General features: G+C 37.9%; 1 protein-coding gene across 9 annotated transcripts in view; it reads left to right on the top strand.

Moving 5' to 3' along the window:
• The window catches only part of ADAMTS6 (ADAM metallopeptidase with thrombospondin type 1 motif 6), a 282,437-nt gene that overhangs the window by 250,978 nt on the left and 12,043 nt on the right, over window positions 1-19,416 (top strand). For 7 of the 9 annotated variants that reach the window (XM_068535408.1, XM_068535411.1, XM_068535410.1 and 4 more), the window contains 3 exons: window positions 3,716-3,920; window positions 12,643-12,819; window positions 15,319-15,475. In XM_068535408.1, the coding sequence (XP_068391509.1) occupies window positions 3,716-3,920; window positions 12,643-12,819; window positions 15,319-15,475 (539 nt within the window). Of the gene's footprint in view, window positions 1-3,715; window positions 3,921-12,642; window positions 12,820-15,318; window positions 15,476-19,416 lie in introns of those variants that run through there. The other 2 variants (XR_011073073.1, XM_068535412.1) reach the window with 2 other exon arrangements.

The following is a 19,416-nucleotide window of genomic DNA, read 5'->3' as shown; positions in this document are numbered from 1 at the left end:
GAAATAGTTAGGAAAAGGAAAAGGGAGGAGTTGATGTTAAAGAGCATGACTGATAGGAAGCTAGTGCCCCACTGTAAGAAAAGGAAGTAATGTTGAGTTGGAATCCAAAGAGAAAGGCCAAGAGTTCAGTTTTGACCATGCTGTCTTTTAATAGCAAGAATATTTGTGTATATGACCTCATGTGAAGAGTCTTTGGATACTGAATATAATTCCTGTATGTTACTGTGATTTTTAAATTTGCAAAAATCAGAAAGGTAAAAACAATGGAGTACAGTACATTGTGATAATACTGTGACCAAGAATTAAAAGACATTTTTTTAAGCAACTGCGATATGGAAGGCACTGTGCCTTAGGAAATGGTTCCTCTTCCTAAGGACAATCTAATTGGGCAAATACATATAAAAATATCTATAGTACAAGGCAAAATATGTTAAGTACAGTAAGAGTTATAAGCAAAAGGGCCAAAGGGTGGTCAGACTGGAGAGAGATTTTTACCCAGGGGCTAGGTTTTCTTTAATAGTATCTTTTTATTTTGAGTCATTGCACCTCACCCCATGGACAACTATAATCTGTTATTTTAAGTTTAGAAAAAGATCATCAGAGTCCTCTATAAAACTCCAAAATGTAGGACCTGGGAAGAATCATAGAAATCATATAAGTCAACTCCCATCGTCTCATTCTCTTCCCCCAATATTATTGTTTGTCCTCTTAAGGTACAGATAATGTAGATCAGATTACACACAGGCTGCATCAAGCCACTCATTTCAGACACTCAAACATGAATCCCACTAACTGTATACCTTCTTCACCCTGGTGAGGATGAAGACAATTTTATCACTGGGTCTTCAGCTCAGAAAGAAATAGCCCCAGTATTATTCAGATTATAATAATTCAGCAATTGATAGTCTCAGAGAGAATTTTCGTGCTCATATTTTACCACTGAAACTAGAGGATGAAAAAAGAGAAATAGGGAGAATGTCATCAGAGGGTCAAATACATGGAGAATGAAGGTGAAGGAAGCAGTCTGTCTTTCACTGGACAGGAGAGTGGTGAAACTGGGACTAATAGATGCAGTGGTAAAATTGCAAAACTATTTAAATAACTGGATGGTGATTTAATCCTTTAGAGAGGCATGGGAAGGGATGATTTGGTGAGCAATAAAGACGCAACAGGGACTGAATGTGAAACCTGAAATCAGAGTTAAAGTCAGAAGGAAAATTGGAAGCGTAGTTAATATTTTTACTTTCATACATTCTGAGTTAAATGCTAGAGTGATACATCTAGGTTAAAAGATGGTTGGCAATAAAAGAGAGGACGAAGAATAAAAAGGCGGAGGTGGCCCTGGCCTCATGCACCGAAAAAAACAGCAACACCTCCTGAATCACTGCTGTTACTCTGGGCACCTGTGTTTAATTTGAAGGCCTCCATCCCTCTTACATTATGAGACCTAATGAGATCATGGCTGGAGATGGTATGACTGAACTTTTTGTGGCTGAGTTATTACACATTGCTGTTTTATCCCCTAATCTTGGTGATGAAATCACTGCTGCGAATTGAATCAGAGTTTCACTATGGCTGGCATGCAAGTTATTATTCTCAATACACATTTTCCTCTTTACCAAAAATGGTACTAACAACTTAGGATCCTGTTCATCTGCGGAAAATAAAACGGAAAGAATATGAAAATCACTTTAAATCTCCTCGGAAAATGACTTAGAAAAAAAATGTTAATATCAGATTTTTTAAATTCAGGATTAAATTGTCATTCTATAAATAAGTCTTATGTTGAAAATTTTAAAACTTTTGACAAAATATATTTTTAAGTTTGAGAAACTGGTTAATTATGATATTTCTAAATGCTGGTTTCCCTCTGTAAGTAAAGATAATAAAAATAATAATAAACAAAGGCCATTGTGGCTTATTTGGCTGAGTGTAGGCTCAAATTTAGGATACTAGTACTCTGACTTCACTAAGGTATTATCTTCCACATACAAAACTGGCACACATGAGCTAAGTTCATGAAAAGAGGTGAAATTTATTCTTAAACTTTAATACTCTTCCCTCTGGTTACTCTTCTACTAAGAGCATGAGCATATCCATTTAGGATATACGTGTGATTTATAAGCACAGATGGAAGAAAATGTCTTCTGACCTCATGCTTGTGATCTAGATCTATTATTTGGCAGTGTTATAAATGAAATCCAGTGGATATCAATTGATGGGGGATCTAGTCCTACCTCCATCATTGCACTTTTCATGATTTTGGAGAACTGTTTTCCTAACACTGGGTCTTACTTTCTTCTATAAAACAAAGCACAGTGCTTTGAGCATAGTAGGCATTCAGCATATATTCATTACATTAAATACAATAATGTATCAGTCAGGACTCTGGTTGGAAATAACACAACTTCAACTTTGGCTAGCTTCTGCGCTTAAGAGGATTTATTGGTTTATATAACAAAGCTGAGGGAAGCATAAGAGTGGACCTAGCTTCAGGAATGGCTGGAATCAAGCACTCAAATACCTGCAGGACTCTCTAGCTCCTCTGCATTCTTTCAGATCAGCTAATTCCACTTGACAGGGGACATGGCCATCATCAGCTCTTATATCTTCATACACCTTTCTGACCAGAAAGGAAAGCATCCCTTTTGCTCTGATTGGGATCATGATTCATACCCTTGGACCAATTAATGTGCCCAAAAGAGTGAGTCCTGCAGAAATACACACACACACACACACCTGAAATTGTATATATGAAAGTTCATTGATGACTTTAGGAGTGGTATACCTACAAATATGAGATATGTTCATTTATTAAGACACTTCTGTTTCTTCCCACATTAGCTGTGTAGAAGCTGTTTTTAAGAGTAAAGGGGTCAAAGCAAAGGATCTCCATGTTTTCACAGAGCTGGCTCAGGGCTCTGCTCTTACCGCAGAGTTTTTAGGACTCCCAAGTCTTCTGGATGGATACCTGGGCCATCTCTTCCCCTGTAAGGACAATAAAGACGTCTGTCTTATGCAGAGCGTGACATCCATTTCTGGGAATCAGAAAACAAATCCCTAGCTCCTGTAGTGTGGTTTTATCACAAAGTCCTCAACTGAGGGAGAACCTGCCTCAGTGTAATGATAAAAATGGCTACTGTTTCTTGTTTGTTGTGTGTTAGACACTGTTAGAAGCTCCTGAGACCCTATTACTAGCATATCTTCTCTTGTTCATGTTCAGTATGTCAAGGTGATAGGCTGAAATTAGCCATAGTGAAGTATTTATACCACAAAAACTGGCAAATGCAACAAATCAGGATTCCATCCCTCCGATGAGGAACCAGTTGTTACCATTTACCAGCACATGGCTTGGAGCTTCATATGTTACCTTGCTTAATCATCAGGACAATCTCATGATTGATATTGTTATCCTCGTTTTAGAAATTAATAAAAAAGGACAAAAAGAAGTTTAAAAACACATAATGCATTGCTTGTTTGAACCTGGGTTCTGCCTGCTCCAAAGCCCATGCACTGTGCTCTAGAAGGCAGCCGACAGTGGGTTATCTTTTCCTTAGCAGTTCTTCCATTTGTCATTTGTCACATCAGCTGACACTGAAATGTTAGCTCTTCTGAGAAGAGGAGGTAGTCCACTGAGAAAATGCCTTCACTCTGCTGAAATCTCTGGCTGCACTGAGGGAATGCTTTTCTGTGTTTCTTCCACTTCTTGTTGCAGGTGGTTCATTGGGGACTGGTTGGAATGTAGCAAGACTTGTGACGGTGGGATGCGCACAAGGGCAGTGCTCTGCATCAGGAAGATTGGACCTTCTGAGGAGGAGACACTGGACTACAGTGGTTGTTTAACACACCGGCCTATTGAAAAAGAGCCCTGCAACAACCAGTCATGTCCACCGCAGTGGGTGGCTTTGGACTGGTCAGAAGTAAGGAAATCTGAGGCTGTATGTTTTGAGATGTCTTAGCTATCAATACCAAAGCATTTAATATTAAGGACAGCTGAGCATGTGAGCACCTTAGAACTCAACAAGTAAGGGCTGCATAACTCTGAATTTGGCCATGTTATATTTTTTTTGCTGCTTGCCAGGAAGTAAAGGTTTTTGGAGTAAGGAAAATCAATGAGAAACTAGTCATCAATTTAATTAAAAAACAAGCCTGAAGTGAATTTGAGAGAATATTGTAAGTGGGTTTTCTTCTTCGTTGCTATTCTTGAACAGCATTATAGGCTCAGAATTAGTGATGTATTATATCTTTTTTTCCAAGTAATGTTCCAGCCTAACCATATAACTCTTACATATGAGTTTAATTTATCATCACGTGTTATATATCTATATATATTTTAATTGCTTCTGGGGAAGAAACATGGAGTTGAGGGTTATAACATATCAAAAAGTCAAATTCAGATTTTATCATTACCTCCACTTATATGATCATTGAGGAAGATCTGACTAAGATAATGTTTTTCTGGCATACATGTATATATAAAAAGTCTTATATAATCCCGAGGCCTCAGAAAAATGGTCTTATGAAAAATGAGGTAAGAGGTAGAGTTAATTCTTGACTCTTCATCCTGCATGAGACATATACATATACACACGGTACCATTCTCTACATTTCCTAAAGAAGAACTGAATCCTTCTGTAGTGTTGGTTAATGTTAGAAAGAATGAGTATCTGGCTATATAACTAAAGGTCATTTTTCTAAGTTAGCAAAACAGGATGCATTTCCTGCTGGAAACATTGTGGTACTTGCTTTAGGTATTTCCTGTAGACCTCATAAGTTTGTCAAAAAATAAACAACAAAAAAAATTAAACATTGTTCTTTAGGAACCTCTGGATGTAACTTTTCTCCCTGTGAATCTTACTGCTTGAGTGGCCTTATTTTGCTAGAGGCACCGGGCTAAAAGAGAGACCTGTGTTTAAGATGGTACATGGAAATGGAGATTCTGACCGGTTGTGGTTATCTGTGGAATCTTTGGCAGAAGTTGGGAGTGTTCTTCCAAGTTTCCTGGCCATAGTCCAGCTTCAGTAATTACATTCTGCCTACCTGACTTTTATTTGTGTTTCAATCAAATGTAGAGATATTCTCAGTATTATTCAGTGGTTATGGAAAACAGTATGAACTCTTCTGTTCCCTAACAGTGGGTGGATTAACTCCTACATTCATTTGGAAGATAAAATCCAGTGATAAAGAAGAGACATTTTACAGAATTGTACACATGTTAGTAGTTATTTTACTTGCAAGTCAGTGCCCAAGACCCTTATAGAAGTTCATAAATAGTCTTTGATAATAATGGCAACATTGTTATTGGAAAATCCTAATGGGAGACCTGATAATTGGCTGCAACATTTTTAGGGTTTCAGGCCAAGTCAGTAAGTATAACTGGGTGCTTTCTAACCACACTGGGATAGGAGCTATGGAGAATTCAGAAGAATCTCATGAACTTGGGAAAATAAGAAATATCCATGAAGCAGCTAGAGAATAACATAAGACAGTGTTTAACAAAATGGTGGATTGTGAGGTATAAATGTATAAGTGATACAGAAATTCAGAGCTGAGAAGGTCAGAATAGCCTGGAGTAAGCTCAGAAGGCTTTTTAGTTGATGGGGGTTGAACTGAATGTTGTAGGAGTGTAAGATTTGAAGTAGGGAAGAGAACAAGAAACTGGAGAAGTATTCCTGGTAAGAGAAACAACTGAACAGAAACACAAAGATCATGTGGTGAAAGTAGACTGGGAGAAAAGGATTTGTTTTAAAGAATAAATGGAAGATAAAATTGAATAAAGTAGTGATAGGTAACAAGAAGGCTTGAATACAGAACTTTATACCATATCATCTTTCTACAAAAAGTGGAGAAAACTCAACAAGTTCAAAAACAGAAACCAGAAAAAACTTCTGCCGATCACTAAAAGGCCAAAATCTTCTCATGTGCAGACTCACTTCACATTGGTCTCTGGACCTACATTTTTCTGTATCATTATATTTTTAACATAAAACACCAAATATAATCACCTTAAGGAATAGATTATGTATATTACTGTATGTTTCCATTCCAAATACCATTTTAAGATTTTCTTCCTAACTCAACTTCATACAGGTTGTAGTTACCCTACTTTTAGCATTTTGCTTCTCATCTACCCAGTCTTAGAAGTGGCTTGCTCAAGTGGCTTTGCGAGGCTGTTAGGTACTCCTGGAAGCTGCCTGGAGAAATATGTTTAAGTTAAGGGGACTTTTAATCACATTTCTGCTATCTTCTTTAAGATAGCTGAGTCAAAGCTTAGGGGAGAGAAGTGGAGCTGGGGGCATAGAGTACACATGTTGGGACTATCACTTCCAAAAAAACCAAAAAATAGTGCCTGTTGCCTCTCCACAGACAACACAGGAAAACTATTCTGGGGTAAGCATGAGTCAGGAAATCCTGCCATTGCCGTCTCAAAGATCCTAGCTGAACATCATCTATACCATTATCTTCATCCTTTGTTCAGGAGGAAAGAGATGATTTTTGTCCCCATTCAGTCTCTCCTGTTTATTTTCCAAAGGAGAGGGTGCACTCTCACGCTTCCATTTCCCTTTACCATAAAACCTACCTCTTCTCTAGATAAGTTAAAAATAAGTAAAAGTAAATAGCATTAAGTGAAAAAAAATGTCTGAGTAGCCATGGAGAACAAAGTGAGAACAAGGAACCTGTTCTTCTCAGAGGAATGTAACATCTCCCACTAATGAAAAGAGGAGGTCCCAGCAGAAGAGCAGGCAGTGTTCAACCTCTTTCACTTAACTTTTGCAAAGATATTTCACACAATATCTTTTTCACACGCCCATGAAAACTTCCCTCCTCTTTCTGCCCCCTTCCCAATTCCAAATATCAGCTGTCTGAGCTCTGCTAATCACAAGAGTGAGGTTCAACTGGTGAAAACATGTTGCAGTAAGAGGAATGTACCCTCTGACCTTTTTCTTTTCTTTGCCGGCCGCTCTAATGTAAAATTTCCATTGTTGCAAAGCCAAGAACCGTTTTCATTTTCCCCATCAGTGAAACCCACCCAGTGCTTATGGCAAAAAAAAAAAAAAAAAAAAAAAAAAAAAATTTAAGCCAAATTACCTTGGTGGAAAATGGCTCTTCTGCAGTCTTTTGTGAAACTAATGAAGCCATGGCTTTCCCATTTCCTACAATTTAGCCTCACTCCTGGGATCTCCCATGCTATGTTGGACTTAAATGGCTGTCTGTTTTTGCCCTCTCTTGGCATGCGACTCTTAAAGTGTTGCTGTGTACTGTGAATGGGCTCCAGCAATCCTTAGCCATTCTTTTGATGTATAGGAATGGTTTCTTTTGACTCCCACAGAGTACCCATTGAAAAAGTTCTGTTTTTTGTACTTATTCTTGGACAAATAGATGACTGGCATCATACTCAATTGACTTGATGGGATGTACATTTAGGTAGCATTACTTAAGAAGGATGGGGTGGGGGGAGTCTTCCTACAGAGGCACTGTTCTTTGTTTTAGTAGATACTTGTGCTGTCACCTTGTTTACTCCTAGGTTCTACTCTGATGCCATAACTAAGTAAATTAAGCCCACCTCTCCAGAGAGAATTCAGTCTAACCCCCAAATGTTAATGTTTCTATCCTTTACAAGTGACAGCCAAATTATTTTCCCTGGTGTGGTTTCAAATGTTTTTTCTGCAAAATATGTTTTTGCTTCTTAATCATAGAATGTTGAACTGAAGTATAAATGTATCTCTCATAAAAATCACCTCCTGTATCCCACTGAGATGAGAACAAAAAACAAATGGTCTGGTCAGATTTTAAATAATTGTAAGATTCTGATTATATGAATAAAAGAAGAAAAAAAGATATTTATCTGCAATGAGGAGGAATAGTGAGAGAAGTAATTTTACTAAAGAATCATTTTCCACTGAATTATCTTCCACCCAGCTACCTAATGGTTTATTACGAGAAGGAATTGAATGGATTTTGATATTTATAACTAGACTTTAGTCTAAAAAAAGACGTTTTATTACTAAATATTCAATTTCTAATTATTTCTAATGAATTTTACTGCATACTCAAAAAGTGTGCAAAAAATAATACCCTTTACATGGGTATAGACTAATGATTATCTCTGAAACATGCTCTGAATCATTTATGATTAATTTAATGCCTATTAATCATATACATAATTGTGGTTACATCTTGCTTTTCTAGGATTTCGTATTTTTTTAGGTAGTTAAATAAAACTGAGGCTGTCAGGTAGATAAACATATTTATTTATCAGAAGGCTAGAGAGGCAAAGATGAAATGTAAGCTAAATAAAGCAGAGGGAAGAAGCAAAAATAAGAACAAGCTGAGGGATGTCTCTGCTTGAACACCTCTGACATAAGGTCAGAAGAATTTGCAGGATAGAGTTCTACTTAAAACGAAGTTGGTCTAAGTGGCATCCCTGTGCCTTTACTATTTTTTACAAGCAATTTTTAAACATTTAATTTTACAGTCACCCTCTAGAAGTGCAATATTTGCAGAGACCAGAGTTGAGATTCCGGCTATAGACATGTAATATTTGTGGCTAGATCTGCAGGGCTCAGGGCTGGTATATTCATTGAATCCGAGTGTAGTTTTCAGTCATTCACTATTTTGAGAATCCAGTTGATTATCTCTACTTCCAGTGCTATAGGATAGAATATCTGTGACTTATTTAGTGGAGCTTGGGCTATAATTTTCTTAATTATTTCTTGCCTCAATAGAAGATGTCATATGTTAAGCTTTGCGTATAACTTCACATTGTCCCACAGAGGGTTTGTGTCTTTGTACGTTTATCTTTCAGAGCATTATCTTTTTCAGAGCTGCCATCTGAATGTATCTGTACTTCTCAGTACTTCAGTTTCCCACTAGTAAAATTGGTGTGAAAACAGCACTTCGTGAGGTTTCCATGAAGATTAGGTAGATTGTGACATGCAAAGGACTTAGAATGCTGCTTGACACTTAATAAATTTCAATGTTGCTTTCTCTTTTTATTCTTCTCCCTATTATCGTCAATCTTATTTGTTTTTTTGTCTTTGATTCCCTGGGGACTTCTCAGACACAGATGAATGAATTGTCTGTCTTTGCATTGTCTGCCTCCCAGAACTGTAAGCAGGACTTTGGCATAGGCTCTTAGGAAAGACTGCTAGATGTTACTGCAGTCTTCAAATAATAGCAGAAGCTTCTTGCTACTGGAAAAGGATATTAGAATAAGCGAGAGACCTATGTCCTCGGCTTTAATTAATTTTTGTATTGAAGTGGAGTTGGTTAACAATGCTGTGCCAATCTCTGCTGTACAGCAAAGTGACTCAGTTATACACAGACAGACATTTTTTTGTCCCAGGCTTTAATATGCGTACATATGCTTTTAAAATGCGAAGAGGGAAGGGGAATGGCACAAGTGCCTTTTTCAGTAAATTTTCCCAATATAGAAAATTAATCGTAGCCTCAAAATACTAAAACTGAATACTAAATACTAAACTGAATTCCCTGTACATCCTAGGTGTTTCTGCCTCTGTCTCTAAAGTCTGAAATACCCTTCCATCCTCTTGTACTTTATCTCATTTATTTTTATAATAATTAATACTTCTTATGTATTCTCAAGACTTTGTTTCTGCCAATGCTAGGAGCTAAAGTATAGATCAGAAGGCTTAGGATTTAGTTCCAGCTCTACCACTTGCTGTCTGCCTAACCTCGATTAAGCTGCTTAAGCTTTCCTGTAACAAGACTCAAAAACTTATATGAGAATAATGTATGGAAAGTATTTTGTGAACTGTGGAGCTCTGATGGAATATAAGGTAGTGGTGTTATCATTATCAGTAATAATATTAAGCATTAAGAGAGTGACAGAAATCCTCTAAGGCTGTGTCTTCTAACACTGGTGGACGGTGGAAGAGACTTGGTGAGAAGTCAAGAGGACCAGACACAAGTGGGACAAGCTCAAGAGACTCGAATCAGGGCTTTATTCATTCTACAGAATGCATGATTGCAAGATAGGGTTGCGTGTCTTGGTTTCTTGATGTATAAAGTGACAGGGTTGTTTTGAGGACTAAATGAGATAATATGTGCAAAGTACGTGGTGTAGTGTCTAACATGCACTCAGTAGGTGGTAACGTTAGGTCTGTCATTTAAACACTGCACGACTTTGTACCAGTCACTTACTCTAGGTTGTTTCTTCATTTTAAAAACAGAATAATAATTGTCATCTCACAGGATTTTTGTGAAGACTGTGTGAATTACAGCGCTTAGCACAGCACTTGCTATCTAGAGTGTTTATTAATTGGCAGCTGCTATCAATATTATCATTATTAATAGCAGCAGTAGTCATAGTAGTAGCAGCAGCAGCATTAGCTTTGTGCCTGGCGCTGGGCTGGCACTAGGAATACTGTACCTTGTTTAGTAGGGAGAGGTGAATCTGAAGAGGTAAGCAGAGCCTTCCTATCAGTGTATAGTAAGCATATTTAAAGAGTTTGAAGTTTTATCTTGAAGACCACTGAAGGATTTTTTTAAAAAATCAGAGCAGAATATAACTGGATGTGTGCTTTAGAGAGTGGATTGGAGTGAGGCAAGAGCAAGAAACAGGAGACCCGTTAGAAAGCCATTGCAATGTTACATGTAGGAAATGGTGTTTGTCTGTAGTAAGGTTAGTGGCAGCGGAGACAAAGAGAAATCAACAGATGTGAGAGAGATTTATGACTTAGATTAATAGAACCTAGTGACTGAGTTATATGGGTAGAGTGAGGCAGCAGCTAGAAATAAGGATGTTGATTTGGCTGTGAAAAATAATAACAGGGATCGGGAATTTCTCTCTTGATTTCTAAATCCCTAACTAAAACCTTTTTGGGAACCATATTGGAAAGAACTGGATGTTATTCTCCTTCAAAATGCATCTTAATGTAATGTTTTCTAAGTTGGAGGAAATGCCCTCTGTTACCACATTCATTGTGATGAAGAGTGTTCATGAGATCCTTGATTTACACCTGAAAGAATTTTAATATTTTTCTTTCTTTCTATGACATGAACCAGGTTCAAGGATTACCCCTGACAGAGCCACTCAGGGGTGTGTACATTGTTCATGAAGACATTCCCATCCCACAACTAGTACATGTTGATTTACCTAAAAGTAAATCAAAACCGTCATCTTCCCAAATAAAGGAGGGTATATATTTATAGAGTGCTTTCTCAAAACCCTCTGCTGGATCCTGAGGATGAGGGTGAGGTTGTGTACGAAAATGAAGCAGAAATGAAGTAATTTTAAGGAGCTTATAGTCTGGTAGGAATGAGAAGACTTATGAATACATAATTATAAAATAAGAAATTGATGATTAGGGGCACAAGAATTTATATATCCTTACATCCTCTTTTATGTTACTTAACCTTGTGTTCACATATCTATCTCCTACATTAAAACTGTGAGCTTCTTGAGGTACAGACTGACTTATTCATTCTTATGTCTCCCCTTCCCCCGGTCTAGTGTAGTTCCTGTAGGAAATTTGGAAATGGCTTTTGAATGAAAGGTATAGAAACAGGGCTTCAAAATATTGTGGGTAAGGTTCTCACTTCACTGAGAAGAAGTACAGATTATAAGGAAGGGCTCAGATGTGCAGGGGAGAAAGCTGGAGGACTTCAGTCAGGCACCACGTTGAATAGGTGGCTCTAGAACAGAGCACTCCAATTAACCTGGAAAAGAGGTAAGTAATAGACTTCATGACATAGGAAGAAGGATCTTTTCCTCAGTATGAAGAGCAGACTGGGCCAACTAAAGAACAGCCAAATTCATTATGTTTAACTGATGGACAAGCAAATGTCCAGAGATTTCCTGTACAGTAAACCTTTACCTGTGATCATGTATCCTTAGCTAGCACACTCTAAGAATACAGTTGGCCCTCTAGATCTCTGGGTTCCACATCCATGGATTCAAACCAACCAAAGATTGAAAATGTTTGGGAGAAAAGTTACGGGAAGTTCCAAAAAGTAAAACTTGAATTTGCCGTACACTGGCACCTATTTACATAGCATTTACATTGTATTAGGTATTATAAGTAATCTAAAGATGATCTAACGTATACAGGAGGGTATGTGTAGGTTATATGCAAATACTGTGTCATTTTATACAAGGGACTTGAGCATCCATGGATTCTGGTGGCCTCCAAGGTCCTGAAACCAGTCCCCCGCGGATACTGAGGGACAACTGTACACATCTAAATCAAACCTTAGCTTGCTTCACAAAGACAACTTCTGATGGTCCACTAGTAACATAAGAATTCTTTTCAGAAGACTACACCTAGCAAGTAAGAAACCAAGGATTCCACATTCCAAAAATTAGCAGAATCTTATCACAACTGAATATGGCCAAGAATAGGGAGGAATCACGGAATAAGCCTACACACAATAAAAGAAGAAAGTACACTGCTAAGAAAAGCAAACTTTGGTTTTAGCTCTTAAAGACCTTAGGGAAAAAGATAAAAGTTCTTCTATTTAAAAACTTAAGGAATTTTCATATCTGTAAGACTTTGCCTAGAATTTAGTATGTGTGTATGTTGTTTACCCAAACAGCCATTTACTTGGAGAAAAGACTTTCCTCAAATTTTTCTCTATTTTTAGACTATCATTATTCATTAGTATTTGTTTTATTTACAGTGCACTCCCAAATGTGGTCCAGGATTCAAGCATCGGATTGTTCTGTGCAAGAGCAGTGACCTTTCTAAAACATTCCCAGCAGCACAATGTTCCGAGGAGAGCAAACCGCCTGTCCGCATCCGCTGCAGTTTGGGCCGCTGTCCTCCTCCTCGCTGGGTGACCGGAGACTGGGGCCAGGTAGGGCAGTTGGACTGTGGGCTCCTGCTGAAGCAGCACCTTGAGAGACTTGAGGTTCCTGATGGGGTCATTGTAGGGGCTCGAGAGATGAGTAACAACACATAGAGATCCAGGTATGAGATGTGAGTGTGAGACAGTGCATAGGCAGCAGCAGTCGCACAGAGACACACTGAGCCATGTTTCTCCCACACCTGCACACTTCCCACTTTCACCTACTCCTTGGATTCTAACATTTTAACTTAAAATTAAAGAGAAATAGTCTAATGGCCAGAGATTTGAACAAGCTACCAAAACTTTGGATTCTAGTGCCAACTCCCTCAACTAATTCAAGACCAAATCAGTTAACAACACCATTGTCTTAATTTTCCCACTTGCAAAATGACTTCTCTTAACCTCACAGAAAAGATGTGGAGGTTTTAATTAGCTTGATAATATGATTGACAATCTTTGAAATGTTATTTATACTTATTCTTCAATGGATTTAGCTGATGGACACTATGAATTTGGGAAACGGGTATATAGGGCTTTTAGTGTGTATTTTTACATTGATTGGACTCATTTCTATTTTATGTTCCAATTCCTATTTTTTCTTTCTTCTTTCTCAGCTTTAAATTGTGTTATCTTGCTGAAGGTCACCTTAAATCCTTTAAAAGCAAATCGATATATTTGGATAGAAGGAAAATTAAGTATTGTTCTTTTGAATGTCAAAAAGGAAATTTATTGGGTTATGTTAAAAAATAATGCTCCATAAAGTAAATTTCTAATGAATCAATGCCCTTTTTCTGTGGCTTTATAATTAACCTTGAGCTGGTCATTTTCTAATATCTGAGACCCAAATAAATCATAGTGGCATATAACTACACCAGCATGATTTTGTTTGCGCTCTGGGCCTGCCATTACTTATTAATAATGGCATTTCATAGAAGTAGTTACCAAAATTATGGCCAAAATTCAATATTGCTAGAGTGCAGCAGTATCTACAGACGCTTTGGGGAGCGGGCAAAGATTTTCAGTCTCCATTAAGGCAAATAAATATACTTGCTCTGTGCTCAGCCCTGTGGGGAAACAAAAGAAGTATGATCATAAAATAATTAACATTTGCATTGTCCAACAAATAATTAATAATTTGCTTTCGTATAACAGTATTTAGTTTGATTTACAAAGTGCTCAAGTGGAATTATACATCATAAGCTTAAGTAAGCATTGAATGCAATAAGTGTTTCTCTGTAGAAGTGTGACAGTTTCACAATTTATAATTGATATTATGCTATTAAAGAATCAGTACAGACATGCTCTTATGATTTTTATTTAAACCGGCTAGGAATTTCCTTTCTTATATATTCTTTGTTGCAATTCACTGTTATATAAAGGGCATTTGAAAGTTTTTGCGTGTTGATAATTTCACCAAATTTACAGTTGTCAGTTTGAGATTGTCCTTTTAAATGTTGTCAAGTCCTTTTCTTCTCCTCTATATTTTCAATTCAGTTTCCTAAAATTGAGATTAACCAGTGAAAATACATCTTCAAAGATGCTTTACTACATCTTTATGGTGCATTTATTTTTCATTCTGTATTTAGAAACTTAAAAGTATCTGTGAATATCCTCGCAAGTCCTGTAAGTGCTTTGAGAGTTTTTGCAAATAAATCCAACAGGGCCTCGGTTTGTTTACCTTGTAAACATCACCATCACCTGTCTTCCGCACAATGAGCTCCTCATCCCTTTGATCCCAAATCTCACAGGCTTTCTGGTATTCTGGGCGGCAGGCCCAAAGAATAGACCACAGCTTTATTCTTCAGCCTGGACAGCTGATCAGTCCCAGCTGAAACTAAGCCCCTCAGAGGGTAACTTCAATTCTAAAGTAACCGAATCCCCGAATAGATGAAAAAGGAGAGAGAGACATGCTAATTGGCTAACACCAGACCTCTTCTCACATTTGTCTCAGATTTGTGTGACTGAAAATACCTCACAAAACTCAAGGTACTTATTTATGCTCTTTTTCTTTTATTTTCAAACTGGCCCCATCACCAGGCCCCACAGCAGTCACTGCTGTTATACTGAACTAATATCTTGATCAGATTAAGAGCACTCCAATAGACTATCAGGTTGTCTTCCCACAAATCTATAATATATAAATAGGCAGCAATAATGATGTCCCCGCCCTAGAAGCTCTGATTATTCTACTTCATCACAAATATTTTCTCATTATGCTCTTATTTAAGTTCACCAGCACTGCTTGGAACTGTTGAAATAATAGCCCAAGAAATCTCCATCTGTTGTCTCTGAAAACTAAGTTGCTTCCATTTTCTAGGGCAATAACATGATCCTTGAGCTTCCAAACCAGTTCTGTAATAGAACGACCTAATCATATATCTCTCCAAGGTGAACTACATATGGGCTTTAAAAGCTAATATCTATGGTATTTGAAATGACATAGTATCTTTTTTACCTCCTGAAAATTGTTGAGATCAGTATTTTGTTTCTCCCTGTCTTTTGGTTTAGTGTTCTGCTCAGTGTGGACTTGGACAGCAAATGAGGACTGTGCAATGTCTTTCCTACACTGGACAGGCATCGAGTGACTGTCCAGAAACTGTTCGACCTCCATCTATGCAGCAGTGTGAAAGCAAATGTGACAGTACCCCCATTTCCAGTACTGAAGGTAAGTTTCCCAGTACCTCCAGTATAGAAGGTAAGGGGCCTCTGGTCTCTAGTGATTCACCTATACTGATTCCCAGAGTTCGAAGAGCCCCATAAAACCACTGTTGTAGTGTGTCTGCATAGAGCATTTGTGAAAGCTACATATATACTGGATATGTAATCAGGAAACCTAAGTTTTCTTCCAGACTCTTCCATTAACTGCATGACCTTATTAAGTCAACTTTTCTGGAGCTAAGTTTACTTACCTATGCAATGAGGGAGTGGAGTGGATGGATAATCTCTAAGGTTCTGTCCAACTCAGCATTCTATGTTTGACTTGTGCTAGAAAGATAGAGATGATTTCTAATGAACCAAGCTTAAAACTGAAAACGTCTATTTCTTTTTGGCTACAACAACGGACCTCTGCTGTTGTAAAGGTTAAAATTCATGCTTGTGATACATATAATGAAAGCATATGTTTGAAACTACTTATGTTACAAATGCTAATTTTCTCCTTGAAGAAAAATAGAAGAATGTTTTTATATATAGCTGTTTATATAGGAGGACAAAAGTCTTCAGACTCTGAAATTTCTCTTTGTTATATATGGGGAAATCCCTTTATTAACAGCAGATGCCCATTCAAATCCTGAATTTTCTTATATCTTATTTAAATAAAGGTACTTTGTTTATTCAGTTAAGCATTCATTGAAATTTCCTGAATGCTACTATGTGCAAGGCATAATAACAGAAACTATGGGGAGTATAGAGACAAATACGGCATAGTCAGGAAGTTCAGACTGCCTTCTCACGTGAAAATGGAAGCATGATCAAATATACAAACATCTGAAGCCATGAATTTTAATTATGTAAGAAACCCAGCCATCGGACTCTGCTTAAAAAAACAAATAAAACAAAAAGAGCTATGCTGACTATAATTTGTGACTACTTTTCAAATGAAAATGATATGGTCATTATTCTATTAAAAAGAAATTGTTTCTTTTGATCAGATCTATCCAGTTTGAGGGATTTTTTTTTAATCCTATTTTTCAATGTTTCCATAAGGAATTTCATTTTAGGAAGAGCAATCATCTTGCATGACAAGATGCAGAAAACTTGGATCTTTGCAAGTGGCCTGGTTCTTATATCTGAGCCTCAACACAGTATACTTACTGTGTAACTTACTCTTTCAAAGAAGTAAAGCCTTACCCTATATTAATTCAAAATCAGAATTTTAATTTGCAAAATCTCTGGCTCTAGTGCCATTTCCTTTTTTTCCCTTTGGTAACGGATGTTCTGGAAATCTAGCTTTCCTTCTCTTGAGAAGGGCTCAAAATCTATGGCAAACAGAAGTACTTTTCATAGCAAAACTATTTTCTTTAAATGATCTAAATTTTAAAAATATCTTTTCTCTAAGATTTGTAGCAAACAAGTCTTTATGTATTGTAAATTATTGGCATTCAGTCATGTGGGTTTGGGAGTCTGTTTTTCAGAGTTGGAAGATAAAAGGTTAAGGTGGAAGAGAGGATATAACTATCATATTAAACTGTGTTGGGTATTATGTTAGGCCCTTTATATTTATTATCCATTTTATATATCTCATATACATAAATATCTGTGTGTGTTGTATAATCGTGATAACAACCTTTTGAGAGTTGGTATTACTGATGAGGAAACTAAGGCGCAGAGAGAGATAATGGCTTACCCACATTACAAGAGTAGGAAGTAGTAGAGTCAGGATTTGAACCTAGATTTGGAAGAGCCCTAGGGCATGTCATTTTCAACTACGTTTATATGCTATTTGTAAATCACTCTTTAAAATCAGGAATTTTAACATGAAAACAGAGCTTGTGATTATGAAGTACAGACACTTCTGGCATGACTGTCAAAAGATTAAGTCTTGGGGCTTCCTTGGTGGCGCAGTGGTTAAGAATCTGCCTGCCAACGCAGGGGACACGGGTTCGAGCCCTGGTCCGGGAAGATCCCACATGCCGCGGAGCAACTATGCCCGTGCGCCACAACTACCGAGCCTGCGCTCTGGAGCCCGTGAGCCACAACTACTGAAGCCCACATGCCTGGAGCCCATGCTCCGCAACAAGAGAAGCCACCGCAATGAGAAGCCCGCACACCGCAACGAAGAGTAGCCCCTGCTCGCCACAACTAGAGAAAGCCCGCGTGCAGCAACGAAGACCCAACGCAGCCAAAATTAAAATAAAATAATTAAATTGAAAAGAAAAAGTTTAAGTCTCAATCGTTGTTGAAAGACTGGGTTTTTTTTTTTTTTTAATTAATGAATTATTTATTTATTTATTTTTGACTGCGTTGGGTCTTTGTTGCTGAGCACGGGCTTTCTCTAGTTGTGGCGAGTGGGGGCTACTCTTCGTTGCAGTACATGGGCTTCTCGTTGTGTTGGCTTCTCTTGTTGCAGAGCATGGGCTCTAGGCACGCAGGCTTCAGTAGTTGCAGCACGCGGGCCCTTGAGTGCGCAGGCTTCAGTAGTTGCGGGGCATGGGCTCAGTAGTTGCGGCACGTGGGCTCTAGGGCGTGCAGGTGTCAGTAGTTGTGGTACGCGGGCTTAGTCGCTGTGGCACGTGGGCTCAGTAGTTGTGGCTCGTGGGCTCTAGAGCACAGGCTCAGTAATTGTGGCACACGGGCTTAGTTGCTCCGGGGAATGTGGGATCCTCCCGGACCAGGAATCGAACCCGTGTCCCCTGCATTGGCAGGCGAATTCTTAACCACTGCGCCACCAGGGAAGTACCAGAACTGGCTTTTTGACATGCCCACAATAATATATGTTGAAGTTATGTTCATAACTTCATTTTAGGCCATTTTAATAATTTCTCCAAACACTTCTCTATAGTGGGTAATTATCATACATAAGCTTTGCAGCTGAAAATGTAGTGCTCTTTTTATAGTGGGCAGAATATCATTTGCAACTGCACTTATTTCTGCCTTAAAGAAATTCTCTTAAAATGGATAGGTGTTAATCTGATATTTCTTGGATTATTTGGAGAAATACCTCATAGTCATTTCTGTCTGACCAAATCACCTTTTATTAATATTAATCTGAAGTAAGCAGTTAGGACAATATTTTTATCCTTCTCAGTAAAGGAGGAAACTTTTAGGAAATTATTAATCCTGCAAAGTATGACTAATCTTCGAATTGTTATTCCCTAAAGCTGTTGACTCATTTAAGACACGATCACTCTCTTTTATAAAATTAGAATTAAAGTGGAAACAGTATATCTGTTGTAACTTGTTTTGTGTTCTCTTTAGCTTCCCAATAGTATATATTGAATATATTTAAATACCTGAAACCATCTGTTCATTTCATTCAGAAGCTACTTATTGAATGCTTGCTGCGGCCAGCCTCTGCCATTTATTATGGAAAATTCAAAACACTTATAAGTTCGTAGTCTTACGGGGAAGATACTTCTTTTTTTAAAAAAGCAAGGTAGAATGTGTTATATGGAGCGGTTTACACAAGTGCTAAGAGTGCTCGTAGGAATGACTGATGACTTTAACATTTTGGATCAAGGCAAGCTTCATAGACTAAGTGGTCTATGAGCCAGTTGTAATCTGTAGTTGGAAAAACCCAGTGTGTACCCTGAGGAAAAGGATGAAACAGTGGATTGAAGTCATAACTTGTCATCCATAGAGATACGAAATGGGCAGATAACATGGATTTTAAAAGAGAAGAGGCTCTTGCATGAAAGTAATGTGAGAGTGACCTGATAGAGCTTCTGGAAATCAGATCAGGGCGAGAGGAAGTGCCTCTTACAAAGGGGAACTTGGGAGGAAAGTCCAATTGTGGGGGAAGGAGCAGGTTCTGGTTAATGCAGGACGTAGAAGAGGACCCCTTTTTTTCTACCAGAATCAGGTTCCCTTGACTCTTGGAAAGGAGGCTACTGAGAAACTAGTTCACCTCTACTCCAAGCAAGACAGGGTAGGACTAACAGGGCTCTC

The sequence above is a fragment of the Eschrichtius robustus genome, chromosome 2 (genome assembly GCF_028021215.1).
Source record: "Eschrichtius robustus isolate mEscRob2 chromosome 2, mEscRob2.pri, whole genome shotgun sequence".
Lineage (NCBI taxonomy): Eukaryota > Metazoa > Chordata > Mammalia > Artiodactyla > Eschrichtiidae > Eschrichtius > Eschrichtius robustus.
Note: the sequence above shows the minus strand (reverse complement) of the source record. Positions and strands in the feature narration are given on the sequence as shown.